Source organism: Cinclus cinclus, chromosome 6 (genome assembly GCF_963662255.1).
Source record: "Cinclus cinclus chromosome 6, bCinCin1.1, whole genome shotgun sequence".
NCBI classification, from domain to species: Eukaryota; Metazoa; Chordata; class Aves; order Passeriformes; family Cinclidae; genus Cinclus; species Cinclus cinclus.
In genome coordinates, this window is record NC_085051.1 from 8,563,826 (window position 1) to 8,583,503 (window position 19,678).

Genomic DNA, 19,678 nt, shown 5'->3' on the forward strand with positions numbered 1-19,678 from the left:
ACTTGAGGGGTATAAGGAGTGAGAAATTCAAACAAGTCATAACCAAATCTAATTCTAGACCTTTTGGCAAAGACCTCTGCAAAGAAAATCATGTTATCCATCTGCAGAGGGATCCATCTCCTCTACAATGTTATCCTTTTACTATGTTTCGAGAACAAATAAAGCTTAATCCTATATCTCCACATGCTGAACAAAAGCAACAGGCTTCAACCTCAAAGCATAACATAGGATGCGCACACTCTGACAACATAATTAATGAGGGTAAATTAGGCCTTAGCCATTTTTTGTCAGCTGAAAATTGATGGTTTTGGCTTACTGTAGGCTGTGATATAAAGAACATAAACTGAGAATGATTCTCTTGCATCATCAGGTTTACACAACTCCAAAGCTCACCTGGAGAGCTTCCATTCTACCTTGAAGCTGAAATCTGTCTTCCAAATCCTGACAACGCTCTTCCAGAAAAAGTATTTGTTCCTGCAATTGGTTTCTTTCCAATTCCAATTCTTCAACCACACTGCGTAAACCTACTCAGGTCAAAGAAGGAAAATTCTTTCAAGAGAAGTCTACCAAAATTCCTGAAGTCTAGAAATGGCTGAAGCTCTTTATTCAAAGTTCTCATCAGTGTTGGGCACAAACAAATCTCACCCATTTCTAGTGGAAATGCCTGAGGCACTACACCCCCAAAATTTAGACAGCAAAAATACCATTAACTGTTGGAAAACCGAAACAGAGCTGCAGAGCTCATGAACTCAGAAGACCTGGCAGAAATATTCTAATACTGAGCCACCACTATTGCGGCTCAACCAAAGTGTGGCCCATGGTACATTAACCATAAGTTGATCAGGTGCTTGCAGGATCATATCTTAACTGATTATTAATAAACTCATCTAGACTGAATTTGCAAGTGAGCCCATTCCATCTTAACAGTAAGATGTATTTGCAATCTTTACCACTGATATAAAAACATCAGCATTAAAAACTGAGAATTGTATTTTTAAATTAAGCAGCAATGGAATGGAATTCTGGTTTGCAACGTAACTGTGATATAAACTGGAAGCACATTCACAGGAACAAGACTCATAACTTAAACACATGATCTTGCCACATGGGATATTTGATGGGCATCAAAGCTCATCCAATTCCAGTGCTCAGCCATATTGATACTGTACTTGGGAGCCAGAACTAGGCAGTTCATCCAGCACGCACATGCTTGGAAATTAAAAGGAAGAAAACACAAGGCAAAAAAATCCAACATAGATTAGAATACACCACAAATGGGCTGTTAGCTGAATTTCAAAACAAAAATAAGACACAAAATGCAGATGCTGTGTGCATGCTTCCATCAACTGTCTAGTCGCTATCACACCTGCATTGGGTGAAGGGTACTCTGGCCACCAACCTCCCATGTTTTCTCCTTCAGCTGAGTCAGTGCTATCCAAGGTGACATTCAGTTCTTGGAAGCATTGCTTGCCATCGAAGGGGAATTCTTCCTACACACAAGACACGAGAAAGAAGTTTAAGTTAAAGAAGGAAGCAAGCACGGGTAAGATAATTCTGCTACTAAAACCACAGTTTCAACCAAAAACTCCCAAAACTCAGCACTGATTCAGGCACTTAAACACAAGTATGTGGGATTGCTGTGGACTAGAGTGGAGTGCCCAGCTTCCAGCTATTACTTCCAGAAAAGCCAAGTATCACACAAGTTTAATATACCGGCAAGCCGCTAAAAACACCCTTGGCTATCTGAGAAGCTAAGGGACAACAACATTTTGATATCTTAATTAATGCCCTGATATCTAAAGTTAAGAGCTCTCTGAAGTACCAGTTAACTAATTACAGTCTTCCAATGGTCTGTTAATGTGACAGCAACATCATAATTCTTACCAAAGTTACCATTTTTCATGCAAGGTACAGCATCACCTACCTAGAAGTCCACCTGAATTAAGTGGCACTAAACATTCTGTAAAGCTCCACCAGCAAAGAGATTTGTAAAGATTTTACTGAAGCCAAAAATGGCCTTAACATCTGAAGCATGCACATGGCTTCAGGCATGGGAATTACTCCAGAGAGAACCTTGTGATTTTTCAGTGGAAAGGAGTAAGAGGTGTTACACCACTGGAATTTCTCATCTTCTGGCTATGTACATGACCATTAAATTTATCAATGTTTTCAGTTCCAATCTATGTTCTTAAGCCCTTAATGCTTTAAAGGCTAAAGCACCACATAAATAACAGTACTTTCCACATTTTTATGAACAGACAGGTAAAAATAAATGCACATCTCTTTGAACCCACCTGCAGCTTCCTGCTGGTTTGACTGCCTTTTCTTCTTGCCTGCTGCAGCCTGCCCATTCCTTGAACTGTGGCCAGTTCCTCCTCCAGCTCCTGCTGCCCTGAGACTATGGCTGGATTGGAGCAGCCAGGAAAGAACCAGTCATCCTCAATCAGTTTTGTGCCACAGGAAAGCATTTACATTTATATCAGACACTACTACATGAAAAGAGACCAGGGACAGGATGAAGTCCCAACAAATGACTGACAGGAACAAGGTTAAAGACTAAAATTCACTGTGTTCACCTTGTGATTTCCCTCCAACATTGCTATGTAGAACATAAAGTCTGAGTATCTCACTAAGAAGAAGCAAACCGAAGTCTAACTTCACTTCTTCATCAGCTCTAAAAGAAGACTTTATAGAGGAGGGTGGAAAGGGTGAGGTTATACCATACTAAGAAGGAAAGCCAATCAATTAAAATGCCAAATTACATCTCAATTTAATTCACCAGGTTCAAATATACCAAATTTGTATCATGAAAAACACAGCTTTTTCAGCTGATGCCTTTTTAATCTCAACAATCACATTCATTTTTATAAAAACTTTAATTTTAGTATGAACTCTAAAGCCAGATCATTTGAGGAAGTCACAAGCACGTGTTACACTGCAAACTGGCATCAAACAATCTTGTCATAAATTAGTAACATCATTCTTTCCAGGACAAATACAGAATCACTAGTAAATAAACACACTGAATAAACTCAGAAGATGAAATCTTAGGTATGCATCCTGCTCATTGTTAGAAATGATTTGTCATCTGAAGTGCATTCCCATCTGTTTTGTGATATGATGAAACACATATGGAGTAAAGATTAGGAAACAACACGTTCCATGCAAAGCAGACACAACAGCACAGCCAGGGAAAGGGAAGGAAAGTAAAGGTGGCTCCATACTTTAATTGAAAGTTACATTAATTGGACAGTTATAAATTTGGCTTTCAGTTTAACCACATGAATCCACAGTTGTCCTCGCAGAAAACACAGTTCAGAGAACTGATGTCAATGCATCTGTGAGGTCAACACCAGGAGATTCAGCCCTACAGGGAATACTCTGCTTTCATCTGAGTTGGCCAAGGATTACTTGTACCACAGATTTCCTTAACTCACAATTCTGTAGCACCTACTTGATTTAAATTTTTCCTGTAATATTTCAAAATTACACACCTAATGTCATATCAGAAAAGATCAGTGGGGAAAAAAGGTAAATTAAAAAACAATGACTCTCTTCAAGTGGGATTGATAAATGGGATTATATTTCCAATTTCAATTACACTTTGGCTTCTTGCACTGTCAATTCGTAAGTTTTAAACACCTTTGTGTATTTTCTAGATTCTACACATTTTTTTAATCATTATAAATACCTTTTCAATGCTGTAAAATAAATGCCAAATTTTGATCACAGACCTTAAACCTCTGTTTATGGGAACTGCCAATTAAGGGGTTCAAAGAATAAGATCTATTCCAGGTAAAAATTTAACCACTCCTCTGACACTGTAATGTAGGAACCCAATGTATTTAGGCTCCTAAGTATGTGATAATGAAAACACTATGAAATCTGATAATGAAATCACCGTCACAAGAATAATGGAAGCCTAGGAATTGGAGCTTTAGAATGATTTAGCACACTCACACAAGTGTTAAAACACTTCCAATTAAACTGAGCATTGCTTTAACAACCATTAGTAAGTAAATACATTTTCTAATGTTTTACAGCAGCTTAGGAAGCTTTTCATTTGCAATTATCTAACATAAAAACCTGAAAAACCTCCCAGAACACTTTTTTTCAGATACGCACTGCATGTAAACAAACTATGCAGTGTCTGTACTTCCTTGAGTCACTACTGATGCTACATATTACTTACATATGGCTTAAAGTACTGGTAGCTAGTATAAATGCATGCAAAGTTCAGCAATTTATGGGATGGAATGTTATTTTTTTTTAAATACTACCGAATTTCAGGTAGCCCTAAGAATTAATTTGATTCTTACTTAGTCACAACCACTTGTGGCAAGCCAAGAAATTCATTTCTAGATGCAACATAAATATGGAGTCAGCTGTTACTACAGTGAAAAAATGAAGATGATTTCATTAATACAAAAGAAGAAACAGGTATTGCAAGGCAGGAGAAACTCAAGTTAAAACCCAGCAGTTGTTACATGTGTTGCTAAGAACCACAAACCACCAATGGCAGACCTTGCAAGGTACTGTTGGCAATTTTCTCCAAAAGAAGCAAGAGCAGGAGAAATCAGCAACAGTACATTCCAAAGGGCCATTGCTGCAGGAACCTGCATGCACAAAACTGATGGGAAACTGTTCTCCCTGGTTGCCCAAATCACAGTGGAGGGGAGGAGTGGAGGGGGAAGGGACGTTCAGGGCTCACCAGGTGGAACGGCAGGAAAAAAAGAAACAGAAAGGTCATGCTATTCCCAAGGGGGAAAAAAAAATGCAAAATTAAACCTGGACTGAGGCAGAGGAAATTTTACAAGTGTTATTTAATATTGTACGTGGCTCTATGACCAGCACAGATGAGCTAACAGGTAGATTTAATGGAGGGGTATTATTACCTTTCAATACCAAAACATAAATCCTTCAAAAAGAAGAGACGTGATTCTTAAAACATTTCTGTGCTTACACACTGAACTTTCAGATGGGTCATGGAAATGAAAAATAATTCAGTTCAGACTGAAAAGAGAAGGCTCAAATTAACTAACTGGATTAATTATGATGGTAGGTCCTGCACATTATAATTTGCCATTACTCCCCACGCAGTTAACTAAGGGGACAAAAATTGCAATTTAGTTCAGGTGGCATGGAAAGAGCAGTAAAAGCTATCTAAAATTTAACCAGACTTTTATAAGCCTTAATAGAAGCTACTTCAGTTTCTCATCAGCTGATTAATTAATAATTTAGCAAGCTCTAAAACCTGACATTACTTGAAATACTATTTTCTGTAGCTAATTTGGTATTTTTAACTACCTCCAAGCCACTGCCAGTGAGCATTATTCAGCTGGCCTACACCAGTGGCACCTACTAACAGATCACTAAATATCCTAAACAGAATTCATGAGAAATCTCCTGAAGAGAAACTCCATGTCAGATACATTTTGCTTAAGCACCACCTTCAATCCTTTCATTCAAACCAACAGTATAGTCCCCCACACTTTCACCAGTTCTCTAGGCAGGCAGCTTTAATATTTCAATGGGGAACTATCTATCATTGATAAAATATGGTTTATCATTTATCATATGCAGACAACAAGCCTTTCAAGCAGTATTACAGGGCAGCAGCTTGAATGGCAAATGGAACAGCACATCTACTTAACAGAAATGATATCAAACAAGATGAATTCATGAAAAACAAACTCGAGGGAAAAGCAGAAATTGCAAATTTCAGCAATTTCACTAACCATACGTATTTTATGACTACAGAAATGAGTCATGGTGGTGTGCTACCAATTCAGTCTGAAGCATAACAGACACACGCAGATCTATAAAAACACAACTGCTGTACTGGAAATAAAATAATTCACCTTCTCTCTCCTCCTCAATCTGAGCCATTCTCAAGGCCATGGCAGATTTCTCTTCTCGGACTTGATCCCGGGACTCCTCTGACTCTGGGACATTTTCCTGCCATTCCAAGAGCTGACTCTGCAATTCATCCACACTACCTGATTCACTGGCCTAACAAGAGAAACTCTGTATTAAAATAAATTAACCACACCCCTCTGCAAATGGAAATACATTGCAAGTTGGCAAACCATTATGAGTCACCATTTTACATAAATAAAAATCTATGAAATTGTTAAGTGTAGATTGTAGATATTGTAGATTATGTGAAAACCAAGTCCCGCGACTTCATAAAAGATTAAAAGTATTTTTTTCTACAAAATCACAGCCACACTTTGATGACTCGTGTTAAACGTAACTAAATAGGTAGCAAACTGCTTGGAAAAATGTAATTTAAAGTGTGTGCAAAATAAGGGCAAATCAATCTTTTTTAGTAATTCAAAACCTGTCATCTTGTTCTCCAACTGAACGGCCACTTTTACTGACCATTCCACACATCAATAAATAAATCCTCAGCTCCAAAATCCAGCTGACACACTTTTCAAAGTCTAATTAGCACCATTAATCAATAACTCATGCAAATCAGCTTTCAAGTCAACCTGTGAAGCTGCTCTCTTTGTAACTTGGTCAAGATCAGCCTGCAGCTTCCTCTGCTGCTCTTCATAGAGCTCCAGCTTTTTCAGCAGTTCTTCTACAAAACATAATAAATTTGGTTCATGAGGACACAATTTATTTTTTTGTCTCTTTACTTTGGATCATCTGCAAAAGATTTTCTTTTACCATTTTGAGTTCTGATTTCGTGCAATGACTGAAGTTTTGACTGTAGTTCTTCATTTTCAACTTCTAATTCTGACACACGATTGCTTAAGGCAGATACATCATTGTTCTTTGAGGAAAACTGAAAGAAAATACAGTTGTGGGGGTTTCAAACACAGCAAAATCCCAGCAAAATCCTCTCTTTTTTTTTCTTATTCTTCAGTAGTATCTAGAATAGCTGTTTTTCTAATATTTAAAGTGTGATACAGCAGCTCATCTCTAAGAAATTCACTGCTGAGTGCTGGTAACACAATTTGTACTATTTTTCGTTTAAACTACATCTTTATGTCCATTCTATCTTCATACATTAATTCATAATGCAAGCTATTTTAAAATTCTATTTACCCCACAGTTTACTTATGCCCAATCAAATCTCCAAGCACAGTAACTGGAGAAAGACACGGAGCTTTAGACACAAAGCTACACATACATTTTTCAGTTCATCCTCCAGCTGTTTGATTCTTGATTTAGACCAAGCCTTCATTTTCAAAAACTTGGCCTCAGATTTGCTGGCCTCTTCTGTTTTCAATTTCACTTGGACTAAAAAACAAAAAGCAGGAATTATTTAAAACTGTTGAGAGATTATTAATACAAACCTTGTGTGTAATTCCTTCAGCACCTGGAAGTTACACACACAAGACTACAGCATTTACAGAAAAATTAAGAATTAGAAACAGTGAGAAATTTATAGTTCATGTGATTATCTTGGTAACCCTCTAAGCCTTATTATTATAGTACTTGATCACTTTTAATTACAGTGGCAATAATATTCCAGCAAATTTCATGTAGTTCTAATTGCAATAGGTATAGAATTGGCTCAAAACACGTAATAGTCTGGGGCAAAGAAGCCTTTAATAATGTCAGTGACAACTGTTTGAATAGGATACCTTCCAAATTTTCCATCTTCTCTTTGGTTACAGATTCCACATCTTGGACTTCTTTGGAGTTACTCTGTCCACCACCACTCAACTCTGCCACTTGTTTCTGAAGCTGAACCAGGGCCTGGTTTTTCTCTTGCAGCTCTGTTTCATGTTTCTCTTGAATTTCATGCAGTTCAGCATTGTATTTCGCCTTAACTTTTGTAATTTCAAGCTCATGTTTCTCCATCATGTCTTTTAATTGGGCTCTCATTACATGTTTCTCAGCATCCAGTTTAGATTGGAGGTTTTCTTTTTCAGACAAAAGACGTTTCAGGTTTTCATTAATCTCCTGTCAAAAAAAAACCACAGCACAAAAACCATAATTTGAATGCAAAGTATTTTTCCCATTACTGTCAAACATTATACCTATACTCCTATTTATGGCACTTACTTTCAATTGCTGGTCCTTTGCATCCAGCTCTTTTTGCAAGACATCAATCACCTGTGTCCTTCCCAGCATGACTTCTTCCTTCTCATGGAGCTTCTGTTTCAAGGCCTTTAGTAGCTATCAAAAATTAAAAATTAAATAATCAAGCAATCCATAAAATATTTATTTTTATTCTCCCACCCAGACACTTGAACTGTGCTACAGAGTTTAGTAATTACATGACTCCCAACTCAAGCTGCTGAGTTTCCAGAGCAACGTACCTGTTCTAGGTCAGCACTTGCATCAGATTTAGCAGCTAATCTAAAAAGCTCTTGCTCATGTTTTTCTCTCTGTGCTTCCAGCTCCTTTTCCTTTTCCAGGATAATATTTTGAAACGCACGTACCTAAAAGCACCAAGAAAATAAATATGAAACCGGCCCACAAACTACAGTAAAATCACACCCAACTGTCTAACTAAAGGTAAAGCAAGATAATGGATTCCAAATTGTCTGAATTTTGCTTCCAATAACATTACTTATACTAATTAGTCCCTTGTGTTAATTCCTAGCAAGTTTCTATCAACTAGTCCAAATGGCAGTCTCCTTCTCAAACATCAATATTCTACTTCCCACATGGTTTACAGCTCTGTTACCATTTTCCTAAGAACTGGATATAGCTTTTGGAATCCTGCATGTACTTACATTTTCTATATATGTAGCTTCTTTTCCTTGGAAATGCTCTCTTTCCTTGCTTTGGATATTTTTCAGACTCTCGATCTGTTCCTGGAACAAGCTGCATTTTTCTTCACTGTCTCCCACCTTCTTGGTAAGATTCTGCACCAGAATCTCCATGCTTTGCAGTGATGACTCCTTAGCTGCCAGCTGGTTCTTTGCAATGCAAACCAAAAGACAATTAGCAGAAAAATGATACAGCAATCATTAAGCCTTTCCCTGGTAAGGACAAAATAAGTAACTAAATATATATAAATGAAGGTAGCCAGTAAAGAATTTTTATTCACATGAATTAACAGTGTTTCAGAGACAGACTGGCTACATAACATCAGAATTCATTGGTTGCTTGAAAACTCTACTGAGATTTTCTAACTGAGCTGCTAAAATACCTTCAATTCTTCATTGGGCAGGAATATTTCATTGGCAGCATCGCTGGATCCACAGGCCACCTGCAAATCCCTGATGTAAGCATCCCTTTCAGCCAGCTTCCTCTCCTTCTCTGCCAGCATGGCATCCATGTCAGCCCCACGGCCGCGCTGCGCCTCCAGCTCAGCATCCTGAAGGTGAAAAGGCAGAATTGTTTGTGGTCTGTGCTTCCATCTCCAGCACAGAACAATGGTTTGCATCATTTCCTTACTGCCTGTGTTAGAGTGCTCCAAAAATTACAAGCAGGTGCATAACTGGTTCTGTTTTAAGTGTAATCATTGTTTACTGAGCCCTTCTCTCTCAAACCCTGCAGCATTCCCATTCCTGCCAGCATCCCCAGAGAAGTAATATCCACAAAACACCACAACATAAAAATCAGTCCTTGCCTACATTTATTCCTGTTATGACCTATTTTTTTCAATGAGGAAAATTGAAGCAAACCAGTATTTTTGTTCAAAATGCAAGATTTAAATACAACATTGACCCACAGAGCTCATCTTCGTGTATCCTACTCCATTCATCCAGGATTCCCTGTTCACTGAAGGCACAATGACAGAATTCCCACTGTCCTTGCTGAGGCTGTAACATAATTCCCTAACACAAAACTCCCAGAACGGCAGTTCAGTAGCACAGATTTAAATATATATATAAATAAACATACTCAAACATAACCCTACATCACAAAGGTGAGAAGTCACGTCATATAAAACACCACCTTTTTCTGTAACTCTTCATTTTTTTGTGTGATCTGGGATTCCAGCTCTTCAATTCTCCTTCTCAGCACTAATATTTTCCCTCGATTTGCTGCAGCATTTTCCTGGTCTCCATCTTTTGATGCCTGCAAAAACAGGGAGGTTTGCATTCCATGAACAGCTAACTCCTGGATTCTGTACCTCTGCATAGTCTGACAATATTGGTGAAAGAAGACTTTACTCACAGACTGTGTTTCAGTTCTCTCATATAGTTCATATTCAATGTAAAAACTAGTACAGAACCCTTATTAAGCATATAAAAGTCTTTGTATTTAAATTATTCATGCTAATTGCTGCTAAAAAGTAAACTGGAATGTGCAGCAAGGAGATTCACTTCCTCTGGCAATTGAAACCTAAATAATCTGGCAAGTGTAGTTCATATATATCAGAGGGAAAGCAGGACTACTGGGGGAAAAAAATGTAAATTCAACCATTCCTAAGCATGATTTTAATCAGAATTTCCACAGTTTTAATTGCCGTTTCATAGAAATTATCTGCCATTACAAGAAATCAAGTGCAATTACCAAGCATGTTTTGCTGGCCAAAAAAAAAGATGAGAAGAATAAATAGTTCCTACACATTTTGAGCAAAACTGGGGACTGCAACAAACTGATTATTACCATTCTGTTCCAGCACAGCTTTAAAATACAAATCCCCCTGAAAAACTAAAGCCTCACTGAAGTTATTTTAGAAGCTGTATGAAGTCCTACTCTGAAGAGATACAAGTCTACTTGCACAACTGTGTTACTACAAACAGATCTGAGACTCTCAGGTTAACAGTGAAGCAAACACCTGTCACCTTCCAACACTTAATTTACATTTTGCTAATAAGGACAGTTTTACATTTCCTAAGGAACAAGACAGTTTTTGCTTTCATTTCTTCTCCAAGCCTTATCTGCCTGATTCACGTGTCAAAACTTCAAGTTGCTAATAGGATGAAGTGAGAAATTTTCACAATTTGAAGGGTATGTGCAAGTTTCTAGATTTCTACTCAAAAATAAAATAGACACACAGATGAACTGACAGCACCCACTCAGTCTACCCTAGCCCTAACCTGACTCAGCTCAAAATTTTAAATTCCCCATTGAATCCAGTATGGAAAACAGCCTACAGTACCCCAGAAATTGTATCTGCTTTCAAATGTGAGAACACCTTACCTTTTTTGGTTCTGCTTTGGCCTCTAAGCCTCCTGCCACTGGTAACTGCTTCTTAAGTTCTTCCAGCTGCGAGGTTAATGATGCAACCTTGGCTTTGTTCTGCAGCTTCAGCTTGGAAAGTTTGGCATCAGCAGATTCCTTCTCCTCCTACAAACATCAAAGTCATGACGGACTAAATTAGCTACATGGACAACTGCCTGCTTCAATTCTTCCATTAAAAAGAAAAAAAGAGAGAGGGAGAAAGCTGAAGTGATTAACAAAAAATATCTTCTCTGAAGAGACATTGCAATGTTTCATTCTCATTATTTAAATTTTCTCTTCTCTATTTAAACTTCCTGCACACAGTGATTACTAATGTATAGAATTCAAAACCTTACGATATAAATTTCCCCATTTTCTTCATAGCAATACAAATTCTAGGCTTGATTTTTAAATGAGAAGAATTAATTATTTTTTCATAAAAACATACTAAAAGACAGACACCTTCATGATAGTATAAAAGCTTATTTCATTTTGTTTAAAGACAACTCAACTTACAGTGAGTTTTAAAGTATGCAGTATTTAAACACTTGGCTGTTCACATCCATAGATAAAAAAGACAGAAAGAAATCTCTCGTAGGAAGAAATCAACCTTATGATTTTTTTTTTAAAAGAGTAACAGGCCCCAAAAAAGCCTTCAGGATATTAGATATAAATTCCTTCTAGTACAATTCTGGAACAGAACACATGCTGGGAACAAGCAGCAATGCCCAGACCCCAGAATAGCTCCCTGTGACCATCCTAAAGCTGTTGTAACAGACTAGAAGCTTGCAGAGCACGATGAAAAGGACTGAAGGGGGGTTTTAAACAATGCTTTTGACATGAACACATGCACAGTACCTTTAACTGAAGATCTTTGCTCCGGAGCTCAGCATCCTTTTCCCTGACAAGCTCCTTTAGCTGTGCCAGCAGCTGCTCAGTGCTTGTCAGCTGCTCCGTCAGATCCGTCACTGCCGCGCTTCCCACGTCCCTGGAGCCTGGAGCCTGCAGAGATTTGGGGAATATTCAGCCTGAGCAGATTCAGGCTGCTTTCAAAAAGTCAAATGGGGCACACAGCAACTGCTCCTCAAACGCCTGCACTTGGTGTCTCACTTTATTACAACAGTCAGCAAATGCAATGCTAAAACTTCCATGGATTATAGATACTTATGGCAGGCTGTTTTCACCAAGTCACACAGAATTCTAAACCTTATGAACTGCACTGGCAATACTGGCTTGAAATACAGCCAAACCATCCAAGCATTCCAGGTACGAACACCTGAACTTCCTCACTCACTGCAACTTCTGTTGCGACAGCCAGCAGCGCTGCTAAATAAAATAAATACCCATAAAATATTGATATTGAACCAACTCTACCCAAAGATACCCTGGGGATGTATTATGTAACTCCTCCAGATGCTTCCTTAAGGCAGGATAAGCAGAGTGAGGACGAGCACAGCAGCTGTGGCAGGCACGAGAGATTAAATATCAAGGAGATAAGAAACAAGGACACAACCTGACTTTTAGAGCCCTAAAACTGTCATGGTAAAACTAATCAATCAACTGCTTTGTAAAACAGAAAATAAATATGGTTAGCTTATGAAAAATGAAAGATTCTCAGTGTCAGAGAGTCTTAAAAAACATTACTATTCATAATTCAGTACTTACTGCTGTTTTGGAAGGAGAATCATCTCCACTACCCCATTTCCACATAGTTCCACGATGGCTACGGAAACATAAATGAAGTAACACCACAGTAAGTATCAGGGACTCAAGCAACTGTAATTAATTAATACTTCTATGTATATCGTTGTGAAATGCTTGAGAGTGATTTGTTCAGTTCTGACAGCACCTCTGATCTCCACTACACCACCAGCTGTTGAGAAACAACACTTCTCATTATATACAAAATATGCATAATGTGCCTTTTCTAAAAGCTGCCAGTCAGTAAAATGCCAATACTTCTAAAAATAATCCAGAGAAGTCTTTAAAGAGTAAATGCCATTGAGTATTATTCAGCACAGCTGCCTCTCCAACATATAAATAGAAGATACAAACCACATATAGGTTGCTAATATTTAACCTGACCTTAAACACTGCCTGTCACTGCAGGAAAACATCAGCACACATTTCTAAAATAATCACACATTAAGGCTAAAAGCAGGAAATAACACCAAACTGCTCGAACTGCTGTGACTGCTGCTTATCTGAAAAGCACAACCAGCACTGCACCTGCTCAGTAATTGTCACTCTCAACTAGCAACACCCAGAGGAAAATCATGTGTCCTCCCCATTCTGTATTACAGACTCCAGAACTACACATTTCACAGACCGGGCCTGAATTTGGAAAGCAGTTTGCAGTAAGCATTAGCACACAGCTTATCTTTGAAAGAATGCAGCCTGACAGCAGAGGCTGCTTTTAAAGCAGTTCATCACTTCAAAGCTCAACCCAGGAATCACAGACTGCAGCCTATGGCCCACATCACCTACAAGACCAGACTGGATCCTCCTAAGGATCTTTCCTAACATTAAAATCAGCAAATGAGCCATGGGCGTGGGGATGGGAACTGCACAACCTGTAAGTGAAACCCTCCTCTCATAACTTCTGCAGAGCTCTAACATCAAACCTGTTCCCACTGAAAAGCTCACTTCCAGATACACCAAAGGGTTACCCAGGTACAAAGAGGCCAGAGTGACTCACTAGATGCACCACAGTGGTGCATTTGTAAATATTCCAGCTCATTTCCAGCTCTAAGGAATATTTTGCTGGTCTCACCTGCCAGTGTTCCTACCTGAATACCTCAGCTGCTCCTTCCTGGTATTTTATTATTTACATCAGTGACACGAAATACTGACAAGTTTTCCAAATCAAGCTGGGAAACAAAACTGATCAGGCTTTTCCTACCCAGCATGAAATCAACCAAGGATGGCTTTTGCTTTTTCCTTCTGGGGTACAGACAGCAAGTTAAAGCTGCAGTCCCTCAACTCTTCATCTTCCACAACTTCCATGAGACGCAATAGATGCTGCTTAATTTTATAAAACAACTTTCTCCTAATACTCAAAGTACAACTGAGGGTTCAGCTCTGATCACAACAGGATGTTACCAAAAAGAAAATCCCCAGCGGCAGCTTTGCCTTCCTACCTCATCCCCTACCAGCTGCAGCCAAATCCAGCTAAAAAAACCCACTAACCATGTATTATTCATTTGGGCACTTTCCAAGCTCCTCAGTCCCCTGAGTCAGAGAGCACAGGGCCCAGCACAAGGGGCACATGACAGATTTGGGCAGCAGCTCGGTCCAGCTCTCACTACTGAGGAAGGTGATGGCAGTCCCCTCCCTCCTCTCTGCCACCAGCCTACAGCACAAAAAAAAAACCTGTGTGACAACCCAGCTAAGCCTAATATTATTTGAAAACCAATCCCCAAAACAATCTGGTGGTGGAAACACACCCACTGAAAGAAGACCACTCCTATTTAAATATTTTCTCCTAGTACCTGCACACTTTTGCTTCTAGCCACCAAGATTCTGGTTCTTCTGCTGAAGAAACTAAATTTGCTTTCAAAAGGTCTGTGCCATATACGAACTAAAAGCTCCTGGACAAAACCTTGGCCAACATCTGCACGAACATACAATACACAGCAGAAACTGAAGCAGTGTTAACCAAACCACACACACCTTGTAAAAATATACTGAGATAGTCGTATGGCTACTACCTGCACCTATTATAAACACGATCTCCTAGTCACACTGACCACAATTAAATACTAACATGAATTGTTACTTACTTTCCACAATAAATGCATTATATACAAATATATATATTACAAGGGAAGCACTATTTGTTAAGAGCGACCCAGGGGAGGAACAGCAGATCAGAGCAGTGCAGGTGCCTGTGAGGCGTAAAGAACTCCAATGAGTCATTCCCTCCCTTTCCCACAATTCCAACCCCTCCTGCCCGGTTCCATCGGCGCCCGGCAATGGGAAGGCGCGACCCCCCCACCTCCCCCCCTCAGGGGTTCCGCGGGGCCGGCTCGCACCGGCCGTAGCCCGGGCGGGCCTGCCGGCGGACGGCAGGGGTTTTAATGTCCGCACTCACCTGCGGGGCGGCGGAGGGGCGGCCGCGGCCCCCGAGCCCCCTCAGCCCCCTCAGCCGCGTCGCCGCCGCCGCCTCTGCGGCCCCGCAGCCTCGGCCCCGCCCGCCGGGAGCGGCTCCGCCCACTCCCCCCCCCCCCCCCCGCCGCCGCCGCAGCGCCCCCTGCCGGCGCGGAGGACCGCCCGCTTCCCACACGGTGCTCAGGCCCGCAGGCCTCGCTGTTTCCTGGGATTCCCAAACTTTTTTCCCATTTTTCTGTGAGGAAGCAAGGACTTCCAAGGCAGATGTACGTCTCGCTACACATCACCGCGTACATATTAACTGCTCACCTGTGCTGGTGCCTCACCGCTGCCCTCGCGGGGGAGAATTTCTTCCTAATACCTGCTCTAAACTCACCTTCCTTCAATTTAAAGCCATTACCCCAAGGCAAAGGCCATCCTTCCAGATTAGGCTCTCCTTTAGTTTGTTATATTTACACATAAGCAGTGCCAAAGTCTCCAGTAAAATTCCAGTGCACTACAGTGCATAATGTAATTGAGGGATATTTATAAATAAAGTTAAAACACTTTCATACTAGAAAAACCGGCTGCTGTATTATTAGTAAAGGGGATTTTCATAACAATAGTTGTACTGATCTCACTTTCAGGGAGAGGAATGGATTGAAAATCCTTTTTCTGAGCAGAAAAAAAAAAAAAGAAAACCACCCCCAGCTTGCTATAGGGTAAAACATGCAGGTACAAAAGAAAGTCGTGCCTCATATCTGACAGCAGCAGCATTTTTATTTTGTGTTTTATAATCTTTTAGGTAGTAATTTCACCTGTGTGCAAATTGCAGCTTTCTAGAGATAAGTGGCACTGGGTGCTGGGCTACAGCCCCACCATTCCCCAGACAAGCATCAGTGCATCCCACAGAACAGGGAATAAACTTCATTTCACAGGATCCTACAGCATTACCATGACTGGGAAAAGGAAAGAAGAAACACATCAGACTTTAAAAGTCATTCAATTTCAAGATGTGGCTGTCATTTTAATCGGTTTAATCTTTTCCTGATGCAACACTCTTATTGTCATTCATTTCAGCTGCGAGCTAAATGATGACACTGTGCACGTTCTCACCCGAGCCCTGACCACTTAGGAACATGACAGCTGATGATGATGGATGCCTGAAGTTCCCTGGAAGACTTCAGCATCTCTGAAAATAGGAGCCTGAGCATGGGATGAACTCCAGAACGTCAGGCTTGCACGTGGCACAGAGCACTCCTTGTAGAAAAAGGTTTATGGAGCAGTTTTTTATGGAGCAGTTTTTGGAGCAGTCTCCAAAACAAATTCCATATTGAATCTGACCACAGCATCCATCCTCTCAACCTGTAACCTTTGTGATTTTATCCCCATCCTGCAGTGTCTCCATAGCTTTTCTCCAAACTTGCCTCATGGTAGCATCTCTGAGTACCTGTGAGAGAGGAGAAAACAGGAGTGCAGGTGCTTCACTCTCATCCCTATCTACCAAAATGGTGTAAGGGCCTGGGTTTTAATTGTATCAAGCATCATACCAGCCCTGTGCAGTAAGGAATGGTGAAGCTGCCATTCCTGAACAGCGCTAGTGTGCCATGAATAACTCAGCTGGACTCACAAGGTGCTGGTATATGGGTTCAGAAGCATCTAAATCAATTCAAGACTGCTTATCCCTTAAATAGAACCAACACTGGATCACATGCAGAGATTTCGTTATTTGGGAAGGGAACTTTGCTCCAAACCCTTTTAAAATTAATTCCATTTAGGAGGAAGAAACCAAATGTATTTTTAATTTGCCGTTTTACTAGGCTCCAGGACAGTTTTCCCTATGCTGTAAGTTGTCATACCCATAAAAATAGTATCATCTGCAGGTCTTCATTTTATCCCAATATATAAACTATTCTTGGCAAGACGGGAGTGGAGATGACAACGCACTTCTTTTGGGGATCTCACAGCCAATCAGTCACTCTCTTCTCCCTCTCTCAAATGCAGAATGGTGTTAGCACTGTGCTGCTAGTGCGATATTCACCTTGTGTGGAGTCAGAAAGTGAAGTGGGCTTGTTTCTGCCTCAATAAACATAGGGATCTCACAGACAACGTTTTCTTGGCTGTTTAGGCATAGCCAAACTCCCCTGCTGTGATGCCAGCTTAGGACTGGCTGTATTTACCAGTGAGATCCAGGCCCTTGGAGACACAAAGAGATTCAGACACATTAAACTCTCTTCCAGCTGGAATAACACTGCTGTTGTTAAATGCATTTAATATTTATATTACAGCAGTATCCAGATGCCCCAGTTAGTGCAACAGCAAGGTACCTAATGCACAGCTCTCTGCTGGGACTTCTGTTATCTTAGCAATTCCTTTTTCAAAATAAAGCTGTTCACTGGTCAGCCTCTCATTCCTCTCACACCAAAAAGGAGTGGGAGGAAATTACTTGCTCTGCCTGTCTGCTTTTTCCCATGCATCTGCTTCTTTTCACAATTTCCTGCATCCTGAAATAACACGTAGACATTCCACCTCATCTTTGATGAGGGATGGTAAAACTAGAGAAGGATTTCACACAGGATAAAGCCAAATTCTTCTCAACCAGGTGTATCAGCCCCACATTCCTACCAGTACCAGGAGGATTCCAAGCTCTCTCCATGCCCAAGTTCAAGTCAAAGGACACCTGGTCACCACCATGAGGACATGGAGGAGGAATTAATGGTAAAAACAGGTCACAAGAATGAATTCCCACTGTTGCTGAAGTTTCCATTTACCTTCTCCTTCTTGTTCCTATATAACTTGTGTCCACCCCCCACTAAAGAGACTGCTGGTTATGAGAGCAACTGAGAAGCAGATGTAGGGAAGAATATTCTTGGATGATCAGATAACCATTAGTACATAAATTATGTGTAGTGTAAATAAAAAGACCACTCAAAGGATGAAGTTTTAGCCATGCCACAAATTCAGAACAGAGCAAACCACTCAGATAATTACAAAATAAAACCAAAGCAGCCCCAGAAACCGTGACAAATTACCCAGCACTCATAGCAGACACCTCTGCACAGTGGCACAGTCACTCACCCTGAGTTTATCTGGCATTATCCTGGCTCTTAGAGGACACAGCTGAACCACACAAAATATCTGGCTGATACTCCCACTGAGGGAGGCCCAGAGTTAGGAGTCCCTGGGTTTCAGGCACCACTTTGTGATACCCACCCCAAAGGCTGGGAATCACCCTATGCTGGGAATCACCCTATGCTGGGGGCTGACCAGGGGAAAACAGCTTCGCAGAGGACTTGGGAGTCCTGGTGGACTTGAACAAATTTTAATATTTTAATATTTGAACTACAGTTTTATTATCTCTCTTGGTTTTAATGGTCCTCTTTGTAGACTGGCCAGCAAATCTGGGCATAACACAGCAGCAGCAGGGGGAGAAATGCCAAAGTTCAAGGAGCAGACACTGTTCAACAAACTGCCAGAGAGAGCTCAGCAGTCAGCACAACCAGACTCAGAAAATACAAATACAAGAATTAAATCATGTTCTGGTTAATCTTTACAAAAAGAAAGTAACATATTTAAAACACAAGGACTATTGCTTAGGCTGCTTTTAGAAGAGAAACAAAAAAGTATGATAACTTAGACAAAGTAATATTAAAAAAAATAGTAAAAATTATTGCTTGAAGATTAGACAAAATACAGAGCTTCTTTTTGCCGTTATCAAAAAAGAATAATATTTTATATATGCAGGCCATACAGCAAAGAAGCAAGTTTAAAAGTACCACCATCAAAAAAGAGACTTTGACAATGTAATAAGAGGAAAAAACACTGCCATCAGGATGATGTAAGCACAAGGAATCTATCACCTTGTCCAACAAAAGATACCTCTCTGCTACAAACTTTCCCCCAATTTATACTGAGTGAGTGCTTTAATACTTTTTCATTTGAAATGAGCCCGAGTTTGACAAATGGTGCTGCAGCAATGGAAAAAGGCATTGTGCAGAAATTGCTGTATTCCAGTGTCTGTTTTTAATCAGGTGGGTTATAACAATAAGGAAGGAGAGAAGTCTTGGAACTTGGAACTTGCTGAGTCTCTGGATGGGAAGCATGGATGCACCTCTCATGGAAACAACTGGAGTTCTATCCAGCTGTAAATACCAACAAATCACCACACACTCCACGTTCTTCTTTTCTGACATTTTTATTAATAAAAGACAGGATGACTTCTGTATTTCGAGTGATGGAAGAGATCCCAGGACACTTCCATAGCTACAATAAGCTCAACCAGGTACACTGTGGAATACATCGGGGATTTGGAACAACACCCTTGTTGCGACTGGTGAACTGGTGTCACTGGTGTCGTGAGCACAAGCAAGGGTCCTCAGCAAGAGGATATCCCACTGGAAATGGGCACAACTCTGGCAGGGATATGCCAGCAGCTCTACAAGAAGAAAAAGGAAGATCTGGCATCCCACCTGACTGAGAGGGTCCTCAGGTACCAGAGATG

The 19,678-nt window shown here is 40.3% G+C and overlaps 1 protein-coding gene across 1 annotated transcript in view; it reads right to left on the reverse strand.

Annotated features, from left to right (window-relative positions):
- Positions 1–15,212, reverse strand: part of LOC134044979 (golgin subfamily B member 1-like) — a 34,513-nt gene extending 19,301 nt beyond the window's left edge. Inside the window, exons 1-17 of the mRNA XM_062494528.1 lie at positions 15,182–15,212; positions 12,754–12,811; positions 11,947–12,090; positions 11,068–11,214; positions 9,874–9,996; positions 9,122–9,289; positions 8,703–8,888; positions 8,283–8,405; positions 8,026–8,139; positions 7,602–7,923; positions 7,145–7,254; positions 6,679–6,796; positions 6,498–6,589; positions 5,862–6,012; positions 2,295–2,449; positions 1,367–1,490; positions 394–524 (exon numbers count right to left, since the gene is read on the reverse strand). Coding sequence (XP_062350512.1) covers positions 394–524; positions 1,367–1,490; positions 2,295–2,449; positions 5,862–6,012; positions 6,498–6,589; positions 6,679–6,796; positions 7,145–7,254; positions 7,602–7,923; positions 8,026–8,139; positions 8,283–8,405; positions 8,703–8,888; positions 9,122–9,289; positions 9,874–9,996; positions 11,068–11,214; positions 11,947–12,090; positions 12,754–12,798 — 2,253 coding nt within the window. The 5' untranslated portion in view covers positions 12,799–12,811; positions 15,182–15,212. The remainder of the gene's footprint in view (positions 1–393; positions 525–1,366; positions 1,491–2,294; positions 2,450–5,861; positions 6,013–6,497; positions 6,590–6,678; positions 6,797–7,144; positions 7,255–7,601; positions 7,924–8,025; positions 8,140–8,282; positions 8,406–8,702; positions 8,889–9,121; positions 9,290–9,873; positions 9,997–11,067; positions 11,215–11,946; positions 12,091–12,753; positions 12,812–15,181) is intronic.
- Between the last annotated feature and the right edge of the window lie 4,466 nt (positions 15,213–19,678).